The sequence below is a fragment of the Triplophysa dalaica genome, chromosome 21, assembly GCF_015846415.1.
Source record: "Triplophysa dalaica isolate WHDGS20190420 chromosome 21, ASM1584641v1, whole genome shotgun sequence".
In the NCBI taxonomy this organism is placed as follows: Eukaryota; Metazoa; Chordata; class Actinopteri; order Cypriniformes; family Nemacheilidae; genus Triplophysa; species Triplophysa dalaica.
In genome coordinates this window covers 5,359,903-5,378,257 of record NC_079562.1, presented here as the reverse complement: position 1 = coordinate 5,378,257, position 18,355 = coordinate 5,359,903, and the positions used below count along the sequence as shown (strand labels likewise).

Genomic DNA, 18,355 nt, shown 5'->3' with positions numbered 1-18,355 from the left:
ATAGATCAAGGGTGAATGTTTACTGCTGGTACAGAGTTTACACTATATGAGTCATTTAGAGGTTTGAGGGTGACAACAGCTTGAATGGGATTCTTTAGGAAATCGGATTCTCTCTCATAACAATGTACATAAACATAAACCTTATGGAGTGGAACATTTAAAGGGATACTTAAGCCAAAAATTAAAATTCTGCTGTCATTTACCCACCTTTGAGTTGTCAACATCGGTTTCAATTACTTTGTTCTGATGAACACAGAGAAAGATATTTGGAAGAATGCTTATAACCAGACATATTTTTCCCCTCATTGACTTCCATAGTAGGAAAAATCACAATGGTAGTAAAAAGTGCCCCCAAACTGTTTGCTGTCCTACATTCTTCAAATGTATTTTGTGTTAAACCGAACAAAAAAATTGATAAAAGCTATTCATCCTATTATGGGATTTAATAGGCGCCAATATCTGTTTGGTTATAAGCATTCTTCCACATATATTTCTCTGTGTTCATGAGAACAAAGAAATGTAGGCCTATACAGATTGTCGAAGGTGAGTAAATATTGACAGAATTTTACAGGTGATCTATCCCTTTAATGTTAGGAGAGAATTACATTTTTATAAGGAACTGGTTGATAAATGGCTGCAGGAATATGGGAATTTCAATATTTTAAAGCTTTGCATGTCTATGTGAATATTTCCTGTGTAGGCTTTTTTATAGTCTAGTCTTGTGACAGGACATGACAGTTTGTTTAGGTTGCCATTGTTTGCTATGTGAGTGGCAACCCCTAACTCCTATGCTCCATGTGTTATGTTCACGTGTTTTGTCAAATGTTGTTTTAATAAGTTATTCATGCTGCCATGGTTGAAATTTGCATTCATAGCCAGTTTTTTTTTGAATAAGCATTTCTAGAGACCTAAGATGCAACTTAGCTGCTATATCATATACCTTATGCTATATTCTCGATGTGCAATACAGATTTTTTAAACCTGGAATATTTTATCATACTGTCTCTCCATTCAAATAAACTTATAATAAATATTATTGATATTTTTTCATCATGTCAGGACAGGATTTGTGTGTCTTGCTCATAGCCACATAGCCTTTGTATTCTATTAGTCTACAACGGTTGGCAAGGTGTTCATGCTATTTTATCTAATGCAGTGCAAGATTAATGGCAGATTATGAATCCACTGACATTTATATGAGTGATTGACTTGTTTTATGCAGAACTCAAAGAGTTGTATTTTTCCCTAAGAAGGTGGAGTTTATTTGTGCTTATATTACTATTGTCTTTATACTATACAGCAAAGTATTTTCAGATCTTGTTTATTTTCTACTATCCAGATTCACCGGACCACGTTGCACGTGTGAGTCATGCCTATCATGGTACAGTGTAGCGAGCAGCAAGTGCGCATGCGCGAGTGGTTGACGTGCGCTGAGCTCTGAAGAAAAGGAACGGTCGGCGCCATGCGCTTTCATCAAGACGCACGATTTGAGCCGATACCTCGCAAGTGTCAAAATATAGATGCCGTGGAAATGTAGTAGCGTCGCATTTCCTTCTGTCAAATCCGGCGAGAAACCCGGCGGTAAAGACTGGAATGAACCTAAGCGGAGGAGGTACAGTGACAGCGTTAATTTCAATTTCGGTTGTTGTGGTAAAGTTGCGGGGTGTTGCTGTAAACGGTCGCATTATTACATGGACATAAAGAGCGCTTAAACATGGAAGGAAAGTCAAGCGAAAGCGACACCCTGGAGAGAGAACGCCAGTATTGCGAGCTTTGCGGGAAAATGGAGAACCTTATGAAGTGCGGAGGGTGTCGAAGCTCGTTCTACTGCAGTAAAGAGCACCAGAAACGAGACTGGAAGAAACACAAGCAAGTGTGCAAAAAGGCCGACAAGCTCCAGGCTGACCCCGCGAAACCGCGAGCCACAGAACGCGAGGCGGTACAAAGTAACACTTCCGAAAATTCGAAACAATGTAGCACTTCTGAGAGCAACTCCGCCGCCGTCACCTCAGCCGGCGAAAGTGAGAGAGATTTCATCAAGTCCGCCACCCGTTCGGATACCCCTTCTGACGCTAAATCGGACACCTCGAAGCCCAACGGAAAGACGAGGTCATCTCCTCAGAAACTGGCTCTGGACTACATAGTGCCGTGCATGAACAAACACGGCATCTGCGTGGTGGACAACTTTCTCGGAGACGAGATCGGAAGCAGCATTCTGGAGGACGTCAGAGCCTTGTACCTGACCGGAGGTTTTACGGATGGACAGCTGGTCAGTCAGAGGAGCGATTCGTCCAAGGACATACGGGGGGATAAGATCACCTGGGTGGAAGGGAAGGAGCCGGGCTGTGAGCGCATAGCGTTTCTCATGAGCCGCATGGACGATCTGATCCGACACTGTAACGGTAAACTGGACAACTACAAGATCAATGGAAGAACGAAGGTAAGTCAGTGAGAGGCAGAGCTGTCATAGGATGGTGAGGGCAAATGAGACGGGCTGAACATTTTGAAAGAATGAGAACTTTGTGACGGTCTTGGTTTTAGTTTTAATGTTGAAAAAGTTTTTTTCACGAAAGCCACGATAAGACATGATCCATGTGCCATCCCACGAGGGTTTGGCATCAGGTGAAAGATGCCCTGTGCTGCTTTACGTGAGGAGAGGCCTCACCCATGATCCTCAGGACATCCTGATGTCCTTACCTGTGGTCATGCAGGTGTGTGTGCGTAAAAACCTTACAAGCCCCAACAGTTTAGTCCTTTGAGTGATTACACATTTATAAATAACATAACCACAGACAAAGCAGTGAGGGTAAGGGTATGAGTAAGCTTTCTCTGACAGGTTACTATGTCACCATGCATTTGTCATAGAGCAACCTGTACTTTTTTTTCAACGTGTGTCACCAGAGTTTCACAAAACTATATTTGTTGTGGACGTTGACAATCTTTGAAACCCTGCTGTTTCTCATATTAAACTCTGAATAAACACTAGCACGCTCAGGTCTCTCCCCTACATTTTGCTATTGTTCTTGAACTTGCTGCACTCACAAATAATGTCAGGCTGACCGTTTTTTTAAAAACAGGAGCTTCCTGTGGAGCCACAGCCTATGTTACTGATAGTGCCTTTGAGTTACCCACAACAAGCACGGCTCTCTTGTAGCTCCAGGTCAGGACAACCATCTGCTGTCAGGCGTACCCGACGTTTGTGAAAACCGTTAACTTTCCTTATTGCTTCAAACACACACCTTGTGGAAAATGTGATACACTCGCTTGTGCAAGTGTAATGTAATGTGCAGGTTAAGCAAGATCAGGCATAAGTTCCTTATTGCTGATGCCTGATGTGCATGTTTGTGTGTTTTAAGTTACGTCGATGGGTCGCTGTATGTCTTTATGGCCATAGGCATGTGAAGTATAAAGCTTGTCTGAAGACAAAGTCTCCGAATTTATTGCACTCTTGATGCAAAATCATTTTTTACAGACCGATGGTTCCTTGGAAGCCATGCACAACGTTTCTTTTTTATTATGATCACATTTCACTCTCCCCTCCCCACACAGACATCACCGATCAGTCACGTACACCTTCGCTTAGTCTGTTGATTAATTGAGTACATTATTGCACAAATCTGGAGTTTTAACCATTTTAATGTTAGTATATGTTTGCACCCCCCTTTTTTTTTAAATATGCATAGACAACTGCAAGGCATTTGTGAGAATGACTATGACTGAATTTGTGAGGCTGTTGTAGTTTTTTTTTAGAAGGATGAATTTTCCCATGTTTTAATACCAAACAGCAAATAAAAGTGCACACTTTTCAAATTGAATATCAAAACTAAAATTATTGAGTAGAACACATATATTGTGAAATTGAATATTGTTTGAACAGAATATTGTAGGAACAGATTGATGTACAGTAGTGGCCAAAAGGGATGTCTGGAGTATACATTTGTACAATATTTGCTTTTAATGCCCCCTCAGGTTACATGAAACCATTTGTTTGGTTATGAATTCGACAAAACACCAAGAGCCAGATTTACTAACAGCTTGCGGCACCACAAACATGTTCTATCTGTATTTACTTTTGACACGCGGTTAAAAAATTGTCTTGAAAAGGCTTGGAAAGAGCTGTTTTCGTGACTGACCTCATTGCATATGCATTTGTAGTTGTTTCCTCTTCAGACGCAAACTTTTTTAGGAAGAGAATATTTGAATGAATCACGTTGCATGATTTACTAAGGTTTGCGCTTGTCATTGTACTGAAATTTGTGGCTTTATTTAACATTTATAAGTCCAGAAAAAGCCTGTTTTTAAGGAACAGTTCACCCAAAAATGTTCCCCACTGACTCGAACATAGTAATGATCTTTCATCCCTAATATGTCTATAGAAGATTGTTAAATGATATTAGGATATAGTTCATACATTTAAGCTCAAAGCAAAGGTATTTCCTAAATGTTATTATACGACAAACAGGATGTTGTAGTGTGAATACCAGAATGCATCACGGGAGATGATAGGACTTCCTGTGGCCGCAGTTTGTTTTAATGTCTTTGTGATGGTTGCAGATGTCCACTTGGATAATTCAGGATACCCAGCAGGTGTATAACATGAAATCAGCTGGAGGGCAGAGTCTGTTACATAATACACAATGAACGGATAAAATGTTTATGTTTTGTTTTGATATAAAACCATAAAGGTGCTTTTGTTGTATAATGTTTTTATTTTAGTTCAGGATGAGAGATGCTGCATATATATGGACATAAGTGAGGACAGGAGATTACTGGGAAGACGACGAGATGAAAGGAAATGAAGAGGGCAATAAGCTAGGGATGCACCAAAAAGAAAATTCTTGGCCGAAGCCGAATAAAAATGAAACACGTGGCTGAAAACCAAACACCGAACATGGCTTTTCGTATTTCTTCTATTTATTTAAAAAATGACTTCAAGAAAAAAGAACATCCATGCAATCAATCTCTCCTCTTTCATCACATTCAACTTCAACTGTAATCTTAAAAAAAGTAATTCCTTTTGACTTTTATTAACCTATTAGATTTAAGTTCTATCTGGATTATGTACATAGCCTATATCTTTTATAGGTCTCACAGTCCTTACAAATGTTTTGTGTACTATTACTATTTTATGTTAATGGTTAAGAATTTATGCTGTCTTGCTGTGAAAGAAAAGAAAGCAAGCAAATGAACTGACAAGTAATCGAGTTTACATGGCATGGCCCAAGATACAATAACACTGTATCAGAGCAACTCTCTGAGCTGTTTTTGAGCATCTGCAGCTTATTCTGTTTAGAGAGCTTTGCCACTTGGGGCGGGCGCTTAGCCACTATAATGTTTCATTGTGTCCGTATTGACGCATGGATATTTTTCATGACCTTATATGTCAGGAAAGCTTGCGTGCCACCAACAGAGGTCTTCTGAGTTTGTTTGTCACTGGAGTGTGGGTGAGGAAATCTGATGTTTAAAACACCTGTAGAACGTTCTTACGTAAAAGGCATTGTAAGTGTAAACACACATACATGTATGATGAACTACTGCAACAAAGCCTTTTGGTTGTCCAGTGCACATGTAATGTTTTATAGGTTTTGGATTGTATGCTGCGTAAGTTGATTGTTGTTTTTGTACATGCTTTTAAGAAGCAGACATTAAATCTCTGTGAAAGCAGTTGAGCGTGTCTCTCTCTCAATGCTCCAGTGAGGTGTAGGTCAGCACAGGAACTGCAGCGGAGTGGCACGCTTTGCACGTAGCTCAACTACTAGAATGCAGTTTTATATGGCTAAAGTCCAGCAGCGGTTAATATCAGCCAGGCATTGCTTACTGTACAGTAAAGCTGTGTGTCAGGCCATATGTGGCACACACTCTTAAAGGAAGACATGTTAAAAACCCAAGAGTGTCAAATGCAAGAAATAAAGTCAGATTTGGAGACGAATTCAACCAGTCAAGTTGGATGAAATAAATAAAAACAGGATGATTCTTTCACTCAAAAATACAAATTCTGTCAGTATTTATTCACTGTAATGTCATTCAAAACCTATATATGACTCTTTCTTCTGTGCAACAAGAGAAGATATTTTGAGAAATGTCTTAGTGGTTTTCTGTTCATACAGTGGACGTCAATGGGGGCTATGTTGTTTGGTAACCAACATTCTTCCAAATATCTTGTTTTTTGTTTCACAGGACAAAAGGAATTGATGACAGAATTTGTATTTTCGGGGAACAATCCCTTTAAATGATTGCTGTGCAATATGAGCTGGTTGCTCTTTTGCCGGTTTCTTTAAATATTCATTTTGCACTGGTACTGGGTAATTGACAAATAAACCGTACCTTGTATATAGCATTCACCTTCATTGTACGTTTTTTCTCAATTTTTGTTGTTACGCTATTGGACACATGTGCAATTTATTTATTGGCCACCATTGACTACAATTGGTGGAAAAATGTCATGGTAAATTGTTTTGTTAAACAGAAAGGAAAAGATAATTTGAAGAATTTAGGAAAACAAACAGTTCTGGGGCACTTTTGAATACATTGTAATATTTTCCTACAATTGCAGTATGGTGGCCATGAACAGTTTGGTTACAAGCATTCTTCCAAATATCTTTCTCTGTGTTCATTTGAACATATTTATTTATACAAATTTGAAACAACTCAAGGATGAGTAAATGATGACAAAGTTTTAATTTGTGGGTGAAGTGAACTGTCCCTTAAACATTCACATTTACTACTGTCACCTCACAGAATGTAAAACCCTTTGACTTAAAAATGTAAGCCTGTGGCCTCTTTGAATAACTGACAGTTTCAATGAAAAGGTGGATACAGCGTCACACCCCGACATACACATACATTCATTGAGGCTCTGATTGAAATGGTCTTTATGCTGTTGCATTGTGACATCCCTTAAACTCCCCCATCCACTCGCCCCTTTCACGGATGTTTGAAAGCGATGATGGGAGAGTGGCGACATGGCATCCTGATGCAGAACCCACTACGTGGCCCCCACCCACCTCTGCCCGCCCAGTTGTTTTGTGAATGTTACATAGCCTCCGCTTCACTCCCTCTCTGACGCAGTTGCCTCTCATTTTCACCCCCACCTGAGTCATGAAGGGCCGTTGAGCGAGTTCACCCTTATCTTTTGCTGGCCCATTCACGTGGGGGGCTCACGAATTGCGTCAATGCCCTCAGCTCGCTTTTTTTGTTCTGGCTTGTCTCTGGTTTTTCTCCCCGTTTCTGACGCAGAGAAAAAAGAAGCACGCGCAAGCTCACCCTTTGTCCTTTGTTTAAGTTGTCCGTTGCTTTTGCACCTGCCGCCCGGAAAACACAGTTCAGTTCAGATGTCGTCACATGTATTCTAGTCGGTTGTTCGTTGCGTGCCATTGCAGGCTGCAGGTTTCCGCTGGAAATAATATAATGAAATCCTGTCACTTTTATTGTCAGTGTGTCTGTAGATTTTTATTTTCCATGTTTTCAGTAATTTTCTTGTGTCTAATCGAATAAATGTATAACACTTTGTAAAAAATGTGTCTAGATCTAACCTCAAAATATAAGGTTACACTTTACAGCAAGGGTATATTTGTTAAGCCTTAAGGATGTCAATAAACTGATATGCTCCTAGTCCTACGCGCTGACAAATTTCCATTTAGAAGATATAAGCGTTCGAAAACTGACAGTCTGGCATGTGCGCCCCAAAAAAATCTAGAAATTCCATGACATTACGCTACTCTTCTCTTCAAAGTTCTTGTCCAATCAAATCCACTTTAGAATCGGAAGAGTCCCGCCCCCTTCACTATGAGAGCTGCTGAAGCGGCGCCTCATATCAGCCACTTGTTGGCACATTATGTCCTACATGGTGAAGGACGCATAGTGCACTAAATGGGAGATAGGGGAAGATCTGAACAGTGTAAACATTAACATCAAAGTCTTAATTTTGAGTCAGTGTCGCATGTGTGTGTCCTCCGATTCAGAGACATTATAACACCGAGCTGATCCTATCCATAGATCATATTATTTTAAAAAGAGGCGGGGCCACTCGATATGTTTCACTGGGGCTTTAACATAACTAAAGGCATTAACTGAAAATTTGTAATAGTTTTTCTGCATGTATTAAAGGACCAGTGTATGAAATTAAGCAGCAACTAGTGGAGATTTTGTGAATTGCAATCCACACCTCCCTTTCAAAGCGCCGTCGTCCCGTTTTCGCTTCTTTGCCGAAGGAGATAACTCAATCACGAAACACACTCTGTAAAGCAGTTTAGAAACTACTGTAGAAACAATATGGCAAATTCCATGTAAGTGGACACGTGGTATAAGTAGATAGAAGTTGCTCATTCTAATGTAATGAAATCATAAAGCTTCATTGAAGGCATAGTTATGTATTTTATAGATCCTCCAAAAAATGACACATTGGACCTTTGATCCTTGTTAATGTTAGTTAATGTTTATGGCAGTTCCTGTCGGAGCAGATTTCACTTCACGGGCCCCCTGACCAAGTTTAAACGCTGACACTGGCCTTCAGAACGCTAACGGCAAATTCACCCCTTTACCTTAACTCACTGCCACAGGTCTACATCCTCTCCTGTTATCTTCGGTCTGACAAAATTCTTTCCCTTGCTTACTCTAGCTTTAATCCTCCTAGTAGCATTGCCTTGTAAACTAATTGTACTGTTTAGCGTGTTGACAAAATGTTATATGCTCTCCTACTTGTAAGTCGCTTGGATAACAGCGAAATGCACAAATGTTAATGTAAAAAATAAATGTAATGTCAATACAGTAGTGTTATTTGTGTTAACTAATGTTAACAATTACAATGTTTGATTTACAGAATGTATGGTAAATACTGAAATTCACATGAACTACGTCTATTAAACACTTCATTTATGTTAGTTTATGCTAATAAACTAACAACTTATTATACAACTTAATGTAAAGTTTTAACACATTTTCCAAATAAAATTTGCGTCCGTCTAACCACATTGTATTTTTTTGTGTAGTGCTTCAGCATAGAGACGGCCAGCGTCACAATTTTGTGGCTGCAATTTTGCTTTATAAACAGTGTTTTAAAAGAAGCCAAGATGCAAATGGAGATTGAAAACGTCTGATGAGCAAAACAGTGAAGGATAACAATAGAGTCCGTCATCTGTCTAGCTGACCCTGGCTTGGCCCTTTTCTGACCCTCACATTCCTGTTCTTCCACTTGAGCTGAGTGATTTATAGTTGGCCACACCCCAGCACCGCTAACTGGTGTACATGGCTTTCAGAGCCATTCCCAGCATGTATTGCTTTCCTCATTTGCCGTCTCTTCTCTTGGAACGATGACGCTCTTTCTCAGGAAATCTAATATGAAATTCTAGGCCTCAGGAAATGAGTTGGAGAAGAGGGATATTAAAGAGACAAATACAACAATCTGCTCGTAACAGATGTGTGTTTTCGTGTTTTGCATGCATCATAAATTTACATGACTCATGCAGAAGCTGCAGGTTGTCATCATGTTTTCTTTTGCATTTATTTGTTTTTAAAAACATCTTGTGTTGAAAAGCTGGAAAAGAGTAATGCAAGTACAGTATTAGAAACTAAAGGAGAACTTGTTTTTCCATCTATAAAAATACTCGGCCTCCCTCCCACAGATAAGGCCAACACGTGCACACACGTACACACAAACTGAGCGCAAGTGGAAAACATGCTGGATTTTGTGTCCTTGGGGAGGTTGTCTCTGTCCCTTTGACTTGCTGTTCAGTTAAGGGTTAGACGGTTAGGTTAAGGACTAAAAGTCCCCTAACGTGTTAGTAGTGCATAAAAATAGAGCGTAAGGTCATGTTCTGTCAGTGAAGTGTTCTGATTTAAGAGCCTACGTGCAGAAGTGGGTGAAAAATGAGGGTAAATGCAAGTTCCCAGAGGGGTCGATATCATAGAGCCGCTCTGATTGTGTTGTTTTGGGCCGTTTGCAGAAACATGAAGGTTTCTGTGAAGTGTTTTTCTGGGTGCTGATGCTTCTTTGAGTTGTTTTGTTAATAATCCAAAGGTGAAGGTTAGCTTAGTCAAAACCTTGTTAAAATTTTGATACGTTAGCAGCTAGAGGAATATGGCGGAATGTCCTTTAAAGATATTTTTAAAGTTGTAATTACAAGGACGTGCATTTTGTTTGCCCTAGTAGTCAACCAGGTCATGTCATGAGATGATGGATTTGCTTCTATCTTTTTTTGACCCTTTGTTACACTTCCCTGCTTATAAAGGGAGGTGTTTGTGTGCTAAAATACATTGCACTGCTATTTTGTGTCGTTTAACACTTTCCATGTTAATCCGGAAATGAAAATAAGAGCGAGACGAAGAGTGGGGAAGGACAAACCTCGGCAGAGGAAAAACTGCAGCAATGGCTTCATTGTTCCCTAAACCTTATAATCCAGATTCAACAAGATTAAAAGATAACATCATCAGAGGGCTGAGAATATCACAGTTATCACTTTATGTTTTTTTTTCACTTGGATTCAAGAAGTTGAGCTCTGTGGTATGTACAGTGTCCCAGTGGAATCCGGTATGCTTGAGAGTCACTGTTTACTGGATAGTCCATTACAAAATATAAAGTAACAGGCTCATGTCTTGATTTTATTTAAAAAAAACAAAAAAAAAGCCACACAGGTTTGAAATGACAGGAGGGTGACTAAATGTTGACAGAATTTTTGGGTGAACTATCCCTTTAACATAGATATCAAACTTGAATGTGTATTCCCAAATAGCGGGCTGCAGTGAGTGAAGTCTGTAGGTGTGTTTCCATTGATTTTTTTTTTGCGATTTTGGTACATCCACTGTATTGTGGGCTTGCTACAATTATAAACCGCGCTACCTTTGAGTTTTGTGGTTTAGGGTCACATTTGTTCACTGGGTTTTGCAAATATCTGACCGATAAAAAGTTTTGAAAAGTGCTTGTCAGCTTTGACAACACATTATTTTATCATTTAAAAAGAACAGTGTTTTTCCATTTCCTAAAAAACAAAAGTGAAAAAGTGAGTTTGAGGGCCTGTTTAAGAATGGCCGCGATGATACATTATATATGACCCTGGCATTCAGCTGGCTTGATACAACACTAACCCTGCCACGAATGGAATGTCAATAGCTTGTAATTCTTGTTTAAAAATGTCACAAAGCAATGAGTTGGTGAGAGTGAATCTTCAGTGAATGGCTTCATTTAACTTCCAGTCGAGATAATGCCACATTTGCAGCACAGCTGGAGTCTTTCATCAAGTGTCCTTCTTATTGGCTATTTTTGTCCATTACTAAAGCAACCCGTACTGTTGTTCTTTCCAGGCAATGGTGGCATGTTACCCTGGCAACGGAACAGGGTACGTACGGCATGTGGATAACCCAAACGGAGACGGGAGATGTGTCACGTGCATATATTACCTGAATAAAGACTGGGATGCCAAGGTAGGTATCTTCTCCATTCATCAACGTCTATGGATGATTTGTTTAAAGTCCCTGTGAACCGGAAGATGCGATCGTGTTTATTTCTGTATTCTGAAGCATTTCAAATTAAAAGTAAAAAATGTGGGTGTGGCTTGTTGTATTCCTACGATTAAATTGGATGTATAAAAGCAACCGTGCATTTTAAAATAGAACTGGGAGCAGACTGACAGTTGAGGGGGTGGAGTTAACAGATGCCCCGCCCAAGCCGTATAATTTACGTCATTTAAGATGGATAGTCACTACAGGACAAATATTATGAGGGCACATGAATTTTACATTGGTAAGCTGCAATAAACGCTGCAAAATTTCAAGAAGAAAAGGAATTGTTACTTTTATTTTCACTGGGACTTTAAGCTTTTCTCTGTCTGGTCTTTTCTGATATAGACTGATCAAACTCACATGTGAGCTTACATCCATGCAACATGCCACACAAATGAGTTTATGTAGTGTTATCATTTACACTCATGCTGAAGCATTCATGCAACTCATTTTATCATTGAAAGCAACACATTTTATTATGCTTTTCTGTTTTTGAGCCCTTGACCTTGGGACTGCTGTTTAACCAGCTGAGATCATGCCCTACTACGCAACCCAAGCTGTTCAGCTGTTTGTGAACGTTATGCATCTGTTGTGGAACAATGTATGTTCAGTAATGTTCCCTGGTGACGTTTATAGCTCTTATAATAAAATAATAGTAGACCTGATACTTACTATCACTTTACCACCCTAGTCACCTGCTAGATCTGAGATCTGCCTCATAGCTCCTGCGCTAGAACATTCCGACTGGCTGCGGAAACCATTCAGGCTGTTTCCACGTAAGACATGTGTGAACATCTGAAGTACATAAAAAGAGGGAGTTTGCCAAAAGCAGCGTGATATAGGAACTATAGGATGGAAGATGTTGTTCGATGCGTAATACTAAGCAGAAGCGAACCGAGATGTTTGAGCCTTGGCCCTCTTCACACGCGCAGTCAAATCACTCGTCTCAAATAAAGCTACCGTTAAGCAACATAAACAAATGTGCACATCAGCATCCAGAATGAATTGACGCGCGGCGAATTTGATGATCAAATTTAGAAAAATTTATTGATCGGTCAGTTTTACTGTCACTTAAAATGAATCTCTTCTATTTATTTACTGTACTGTCAGCCAGAAGGCTCCCGAACCTCGTATAAGCACACGTTTGACTTCTTGCAGCAGACTACGCAGACAGCATATCGCTCCGTGATTACATTTATGCATTTGGCAGACGCTTTAATCCAAAACGACTTACAGTGCATTATACTACATATAGCATTTGTTTTTAAGTATGTGCAATCCCTGGGACCGTACCCATGACCTTGACGTTGCTAACGCCATCCTTTAACCACTGAACTACAGGAAATCTATGTAAGGGGAAGTGATCTTGAATTACTCTTGTGAGACTTGGAAATCTCCGGTGGATAGAGTCCGCATCGATCCAAGAAGTCAATTATACATATTTAATAGGGAAAATCGACTTTTATGGAAAATAGTATTTTAAAGTTTTTAAATATTATTTACCATCACAGAGGGCCCTGAGGGTTTGCTACCAATGTTTAGTCTACATTATAGATTGAAGGGCAGACAAGATGTATGTAGAACTGCACTTGCTTAAAGAGACTGTAGATGCAGTTTAATGGTCACTCTCATTATGTAGATACACTCACACATACCTTTGATATTTTCCATCTTGCTTAAACAGCACAGGATGCCAGTAATGTCATGGTTTGCCTAGAGTTGTATTGATTACATTAGAATGAGCTATTTCTATCTACTGTACATACACAGCACGTCCCCTTACATGGATTTCGTCATGTTCTATCAACAATAGCCCTAAACAGACAAATAGCTCTACAGAGTGAGTTTCATAGATATGTTTCTCCTGCAAAGAAGTGGAAACGTGATGATGTCCTGTGTCATTGCTGTAGTGCTTCTAAAGGGATGTGTGGAGTGAGCCATTGATTGCAATTCACAACCTCACCATTAGATGCCGCTGTAATCTCCACTTTGCTCTTTAAGTTAAATTGTCCCACTGTCTGCTCATTCTGTAGGAACATGGTGGACTTCTGCGGATCTTTCCAGAGGGAACAGCTCAGTTTGCAGACATTGAGCCAAAGTTTGACAGACTTCTATTCTTCTGGTCAGACAGACGGAACCCACATGAGGTTCAGCTGGCGTACGAGACCAGGTCAGTTACGATGATGACAAATTACTCGCTGAACATTAATTGTAACAGCTGCATGTAATTCTAAAGGTGTGGTTGTGTGTGTCATTAATGTGATTTATTGTATTGATTTGTGTGCAGGTATGCCATTACAGTTTGGTATTTTGATGCTGATGAACGAGCCCGAGCTAAAGAGAAATATCTAACAAGTGAGATTCAGCACACAATTTTCTCAAACATGATCAGTTGTTTTTGCTGTTCCTGAACGAAATAAGGGCTGCAACAACGAATCGATAATCGATAAAATCGATTTCTAAAAGAGTTGGCAACGAATTTCATAATCGATTCGTTGTGTCGCGCGAAGCGGAGACATTTGATTATTAAAAAAAAAACTTTATTTGAGCGCGGAGCGAGAACACACTCGGTCTCTCTCGCGCACTGATGCTAGCAGAGTTCGGCGCCTCATAGCAAAAATAAAATAAACGAGCGGAGGAAAGATACATGGCGGAGGCAGAGAAATCCGCGGATTGAGGAACGTAATGTCCCTGGTGCTGGTGTTTACTCGTTATCCAGATTGACATGTTAGCGTTAGCTCGTTAATAACTGTAGGAAAGCAGGGATGGTAAAGTTACTTTGCACTTTGCATTGCAAGACTAAAGACACTTTTTATTAAAAAAAAGCTTTTCTTAATTAGTAATTTTGTCTCGTTTCCAGTCAAAATATCTAAAAAAACCTTAAATCAAGATTATTGACAAGAAGAATGGCATGAGAAAATTAGGTGATGCTTAAATTTCTGTTTGAGATTGTATCTCATTAAGATTATTTTTCGTACCCCATTGGCAGATCATTTTGCTTGTTTTAATCAAACAATCACTTAATTTTGAGGTGTTTTTTCAGAAAACAAGAAATAATTTCTTATGCTATTTCATGTGTCTAGTAAATGTATCTTGATTTAAGATTTTTTTAATATTTGGACTGACAACAGGACAAAACTACTAAATTAGAAAAGCAATTTATGCAGTGTATATTCTGTGCTTTGTCCCATATAGGTTATTATTGACAAATATATGTGTGTTGTACTTTTTAATTTAATATTAAAGTTCTTTTATAGCACTTGGTCATCTTAAGCTGTGTTTAAATGTGGTGTATAAATCAACCTTACACTTACTACAATGATGGTAATAATTTAATGAATAAGCTTCAAGTGAACATGAGAGAGAGAGAGAGCGAGAGAGAGTGTGTGAGTGAGTGTGTGAGTGTGTGTGTGTGTGTGTAAGTGTGAGAGTTTGTGCATCTGCTAGTGTGTGCGTCTGCAGTGTAGTTTAGGGAACAAGTTCTGACGTTCAAACAAATCCTGCTAAATTTTCTGATTTGTATTGTTCTTTATTTTTTATAAATTATTAATTGTTCTGGCAGCTCAGGTGGCAGTTTATTTAAAAAAAAAAATTGCAAACATGTGTTTGTTTTTTTGTGTTAGTCAACACTATTATTTTATTTTATTATTATATTTATTATTATTATAACAGCTCAGGGATGATCAAGGAGCAACATGTTTGTGCACTTTCTGAAGATTTTAGTTCTGTTTTTGAATAAAGGGTTGGAAATGAATGCTTTTCTTGGTTTTGGTTTTTATCCGATTCATCGATTAATCGAAAAAATAAGCAATAGATTAATCGATTATTAAAATAATCGTTAGTTGCAGCCCTAAACGAAATGTCATCTTTCTATTATCTATAGATTTCTGTAAAGCGTCTAGATTTGTATTTAATAAATAGAGTTTTGGTCACTTTTTATTTACATTCTAGTGTATGCCAATTGAGAAAATTCACTTTTGTATTTAACATTTTTATATTTTTATAGAGTAGCAATTCAAATTATTGATAATAAAAAAAAAAAATGGAGAAGGGCCCTTATATACAGCCGCAGAAAAGAAATAAGATACCATTTCAAATTTTCATTTCAAATCAGCATTTCTAGATGTATTGCAATTCCAGCTCAGTATCTGTTGAATTCAACAAAAACAAACTTCAGGACTTACATAAAGTCATCCAACAGCAATGTGAAAGACTGACAGCATGACAAGACACAAAAAAATTGTGATAAAAATCCAGGTTATCACATAAACTAATGTTTTTCCCTACAGATGTACACATATTATTCTTTGAAGTGAATATGATCTTGTTTTCTTTGCCGTATTTGAGGTCTGAAAAATACAGAGCATCTTTTCTGTTATTTGACCTGTTTCTCCAGTTTAAATTTCTTCAAAAATGTATTTTTATTTGTAATTTGGTAAAGTAGTTCACAGAATTAAACAAAAAATATAATTTTACCTAAACATATACCTATAAATAATACATTTTACAATCAGAAAAAACGGTTTCTGAAATGGTCTCTTTTTTGCGGCTGTATATCACTTCCCACCCCCCAAAGAAAACAGCTTGTTTGAAAAATAAAAATGGTCCGCGAGTCTGTTTTAACTAAAAGCAGAACATTGCTTGTTATCAGAGGAAGTGAATAATGGGCTTCTAATGTTTGACATGACATGATTCGTCTTCAAGGTGCAGGTGAAAAGGGCGTGAAAGTGGAACTAAACCGACCGTCTGAGCCCAGCTAGTGAATGGAGTGGACAGAATGAACTTCTAGAGTCCTTTTGCCTGCTGCTGAATGAGGAATTGGAAAAAGGGAAAGAACCTCTTTTCTCAGTCCTCTGTCTATCATCTAAGGGGCTTCTCATGGGCACTCTGAATGTGGTAGAGCTATACTGCAGTGAAAGACGTCATATGCTTTGTTTTTCTTTATGAAGAATGCTGGCTTATATACGTTTTGGAGAACTAAATGTGAGAATCAAAGGAAGTGTGTGTTCGGACTGTTCAGTACAAGGTTATTTTGAGCTATGAACCCCAAACCCTATAGCTTCTTGACCTGGTCCTCATACGTTTTAACTTTGCACATTTATTAAGGTACAGTTTTGTCTAGCAAGCCGCAAGCTATAAACAAAACACAATAAAACAAAACCTTTTTCAAGGTTCTAAGCTCAGCGAAATGTCCTGTATGTGTTATTGCGCTCATAAGCCACAGTCTATGGATTTGTGTTTTTTGAATGGTTCTTAATACAGTTAGCAAGGGGCTACATGAGACATGCTCCTTAATCATAGCTTGCACCTGTTGCTTAGTAGCATGGTGTATTGCTGGATTGTCTTTACTAGTAAATAGCGGTATGTCTGTTGTTGCAGACGTTATGTCTATGTCACAGCCAAAACTGACACCTTATGTTTGTCTGAAAGCTCTTGAGTTTTAAATAAAATGCTGTTTATTCCCAATGCAGTCTGTTTATTGGAGTGTTATTGGCGCCATCTTATGGCTGCTAATGGTTACTACGCATAAGTTTCATTTTGCAGTGTTTTCACAACAGCAAACTAATGAAGAACCACATCATATCAATGAGTTTCTGTGTTTACCATAACAAATTGATATATTGAGGTCGATTTGTTTGAAAAGCCTGCAAGAAAATGTTTATAAATGCTTAGGCCTTGTATACTTGTAAAGTTAGGTTATGGCTACTGTTTTAAAACATAAACATGCAGTTTATGCACATTATTCACACTCATTCTAATATCACAATCAAATTATTAGGGTTTCGAGCACGAAGTGCTGAAAACCTATTGTTTTTGTAAGGATTTTTATTAGGGTTCGAGCCCGAAGGGCTAGAAACCTATTGTATTTGTTAGTTTTATTCTTATTATTATTCTGCCCTAAAACTGATGCTGCAGCCCAAACCGTAAGACCGACAGAGCTGAGACTTGGTCAGATGGTAGTAGTCCTTGTCGCTACTCAGATACACGGAGCCAGCCAAATCGGCCCATAGGTGGCGCTACAACGATGAAAAGCGCGTTTGCGCCTTATACTCCTAAACCATTGGTCGCACACCCAAGTGTCTTATATCAGTGTAATCACTGGCTCAAAACTTAAAAAACGTATATCTCCGATTTCATTTCCGGTATGCAAATTTTTTCGCTAATTTGCATTTTATGAAAAAAAAAAAAAATGAACTAGTCCCTGGATTTTTGCCCTATCGAAACCAAACCAACGTTGATGAATTCTGTGGACTGTGAATGTAAATAGTTATCGAAAAAAAGTTGAATTTTCCATTCACGGCCGCTAGGTGGCGCTAAAACGTCCAAACCGGAAGTGGCATATTTAGCTAAAATGGCCATAACTCGTGAACTGTTTGAGATATCTTCATGGGGCTTGGAACATATGTGTAGACATTCAGTCCGGAGTCACAATAAAAAAAATGTGGCATTTTGGCCACTAGGTGGCGCTATAATTTGAATGAGCTAGAAAATGGCTATAACTACGCAACCCTTTGCCCGAATGACTTGATAATTGGTATGGTGTCTCTTTGTCTCATGCTTCATGAATATCTAAAAGGACATTGACGTATGTCAAAAAACATGGCCGCCATTGGCCAATGAATTTTGAGCGCTCATTACACCGGGTAAACGGAGGCCGATCAAAACGACACTCGCTGGGCTTATTCATCTCAAGGTCCTTAAGGTCTGTAAGAAATGTGAACTCATTTGGCCACCGGGGGGCGAAATAACGCTTTAGTAGTGCTTAAACATTTGTGTATCATGTGACACTTGACATATAACCAAACTATTTGTATTATATGATAGATCTCCTTATTCTAAACAACTTTGCCTCTAGAACAAC

General features: G+C 38.7%; 1 protein-coding gene across 1 annotated transcript; it reads left to right on the top strand.

Moving 5' to 3' along the window:
- The first annotated feature begins 1,406 nt into the window (after positions 1–1,406).
- egln1b (egl-9 family hypoxia-inducible factor 1b) lies at positions 1,407–16,959 on the top strand. The gene is made up of 5 exons (XM_056734381.1): positions 1,407–2,440; positions 11,296–11,415; positions 13,527–13,663; positions 13,781–13,848; positions 16,198–16,959. Exons 1-5 carry the CDS (start codon positions 1,715–1,717, stop codon positions 16,251–16,253), a joined length of 1,107 nt encoding a protein of 368 aa, XP_056590359.1. The 5' UTR covers positions 1,407–1,714; the 3' UTR covers positions 16,254–16,959.
- Positions 16,960–18,355: the final 1,396 nt, after the last annotated feature.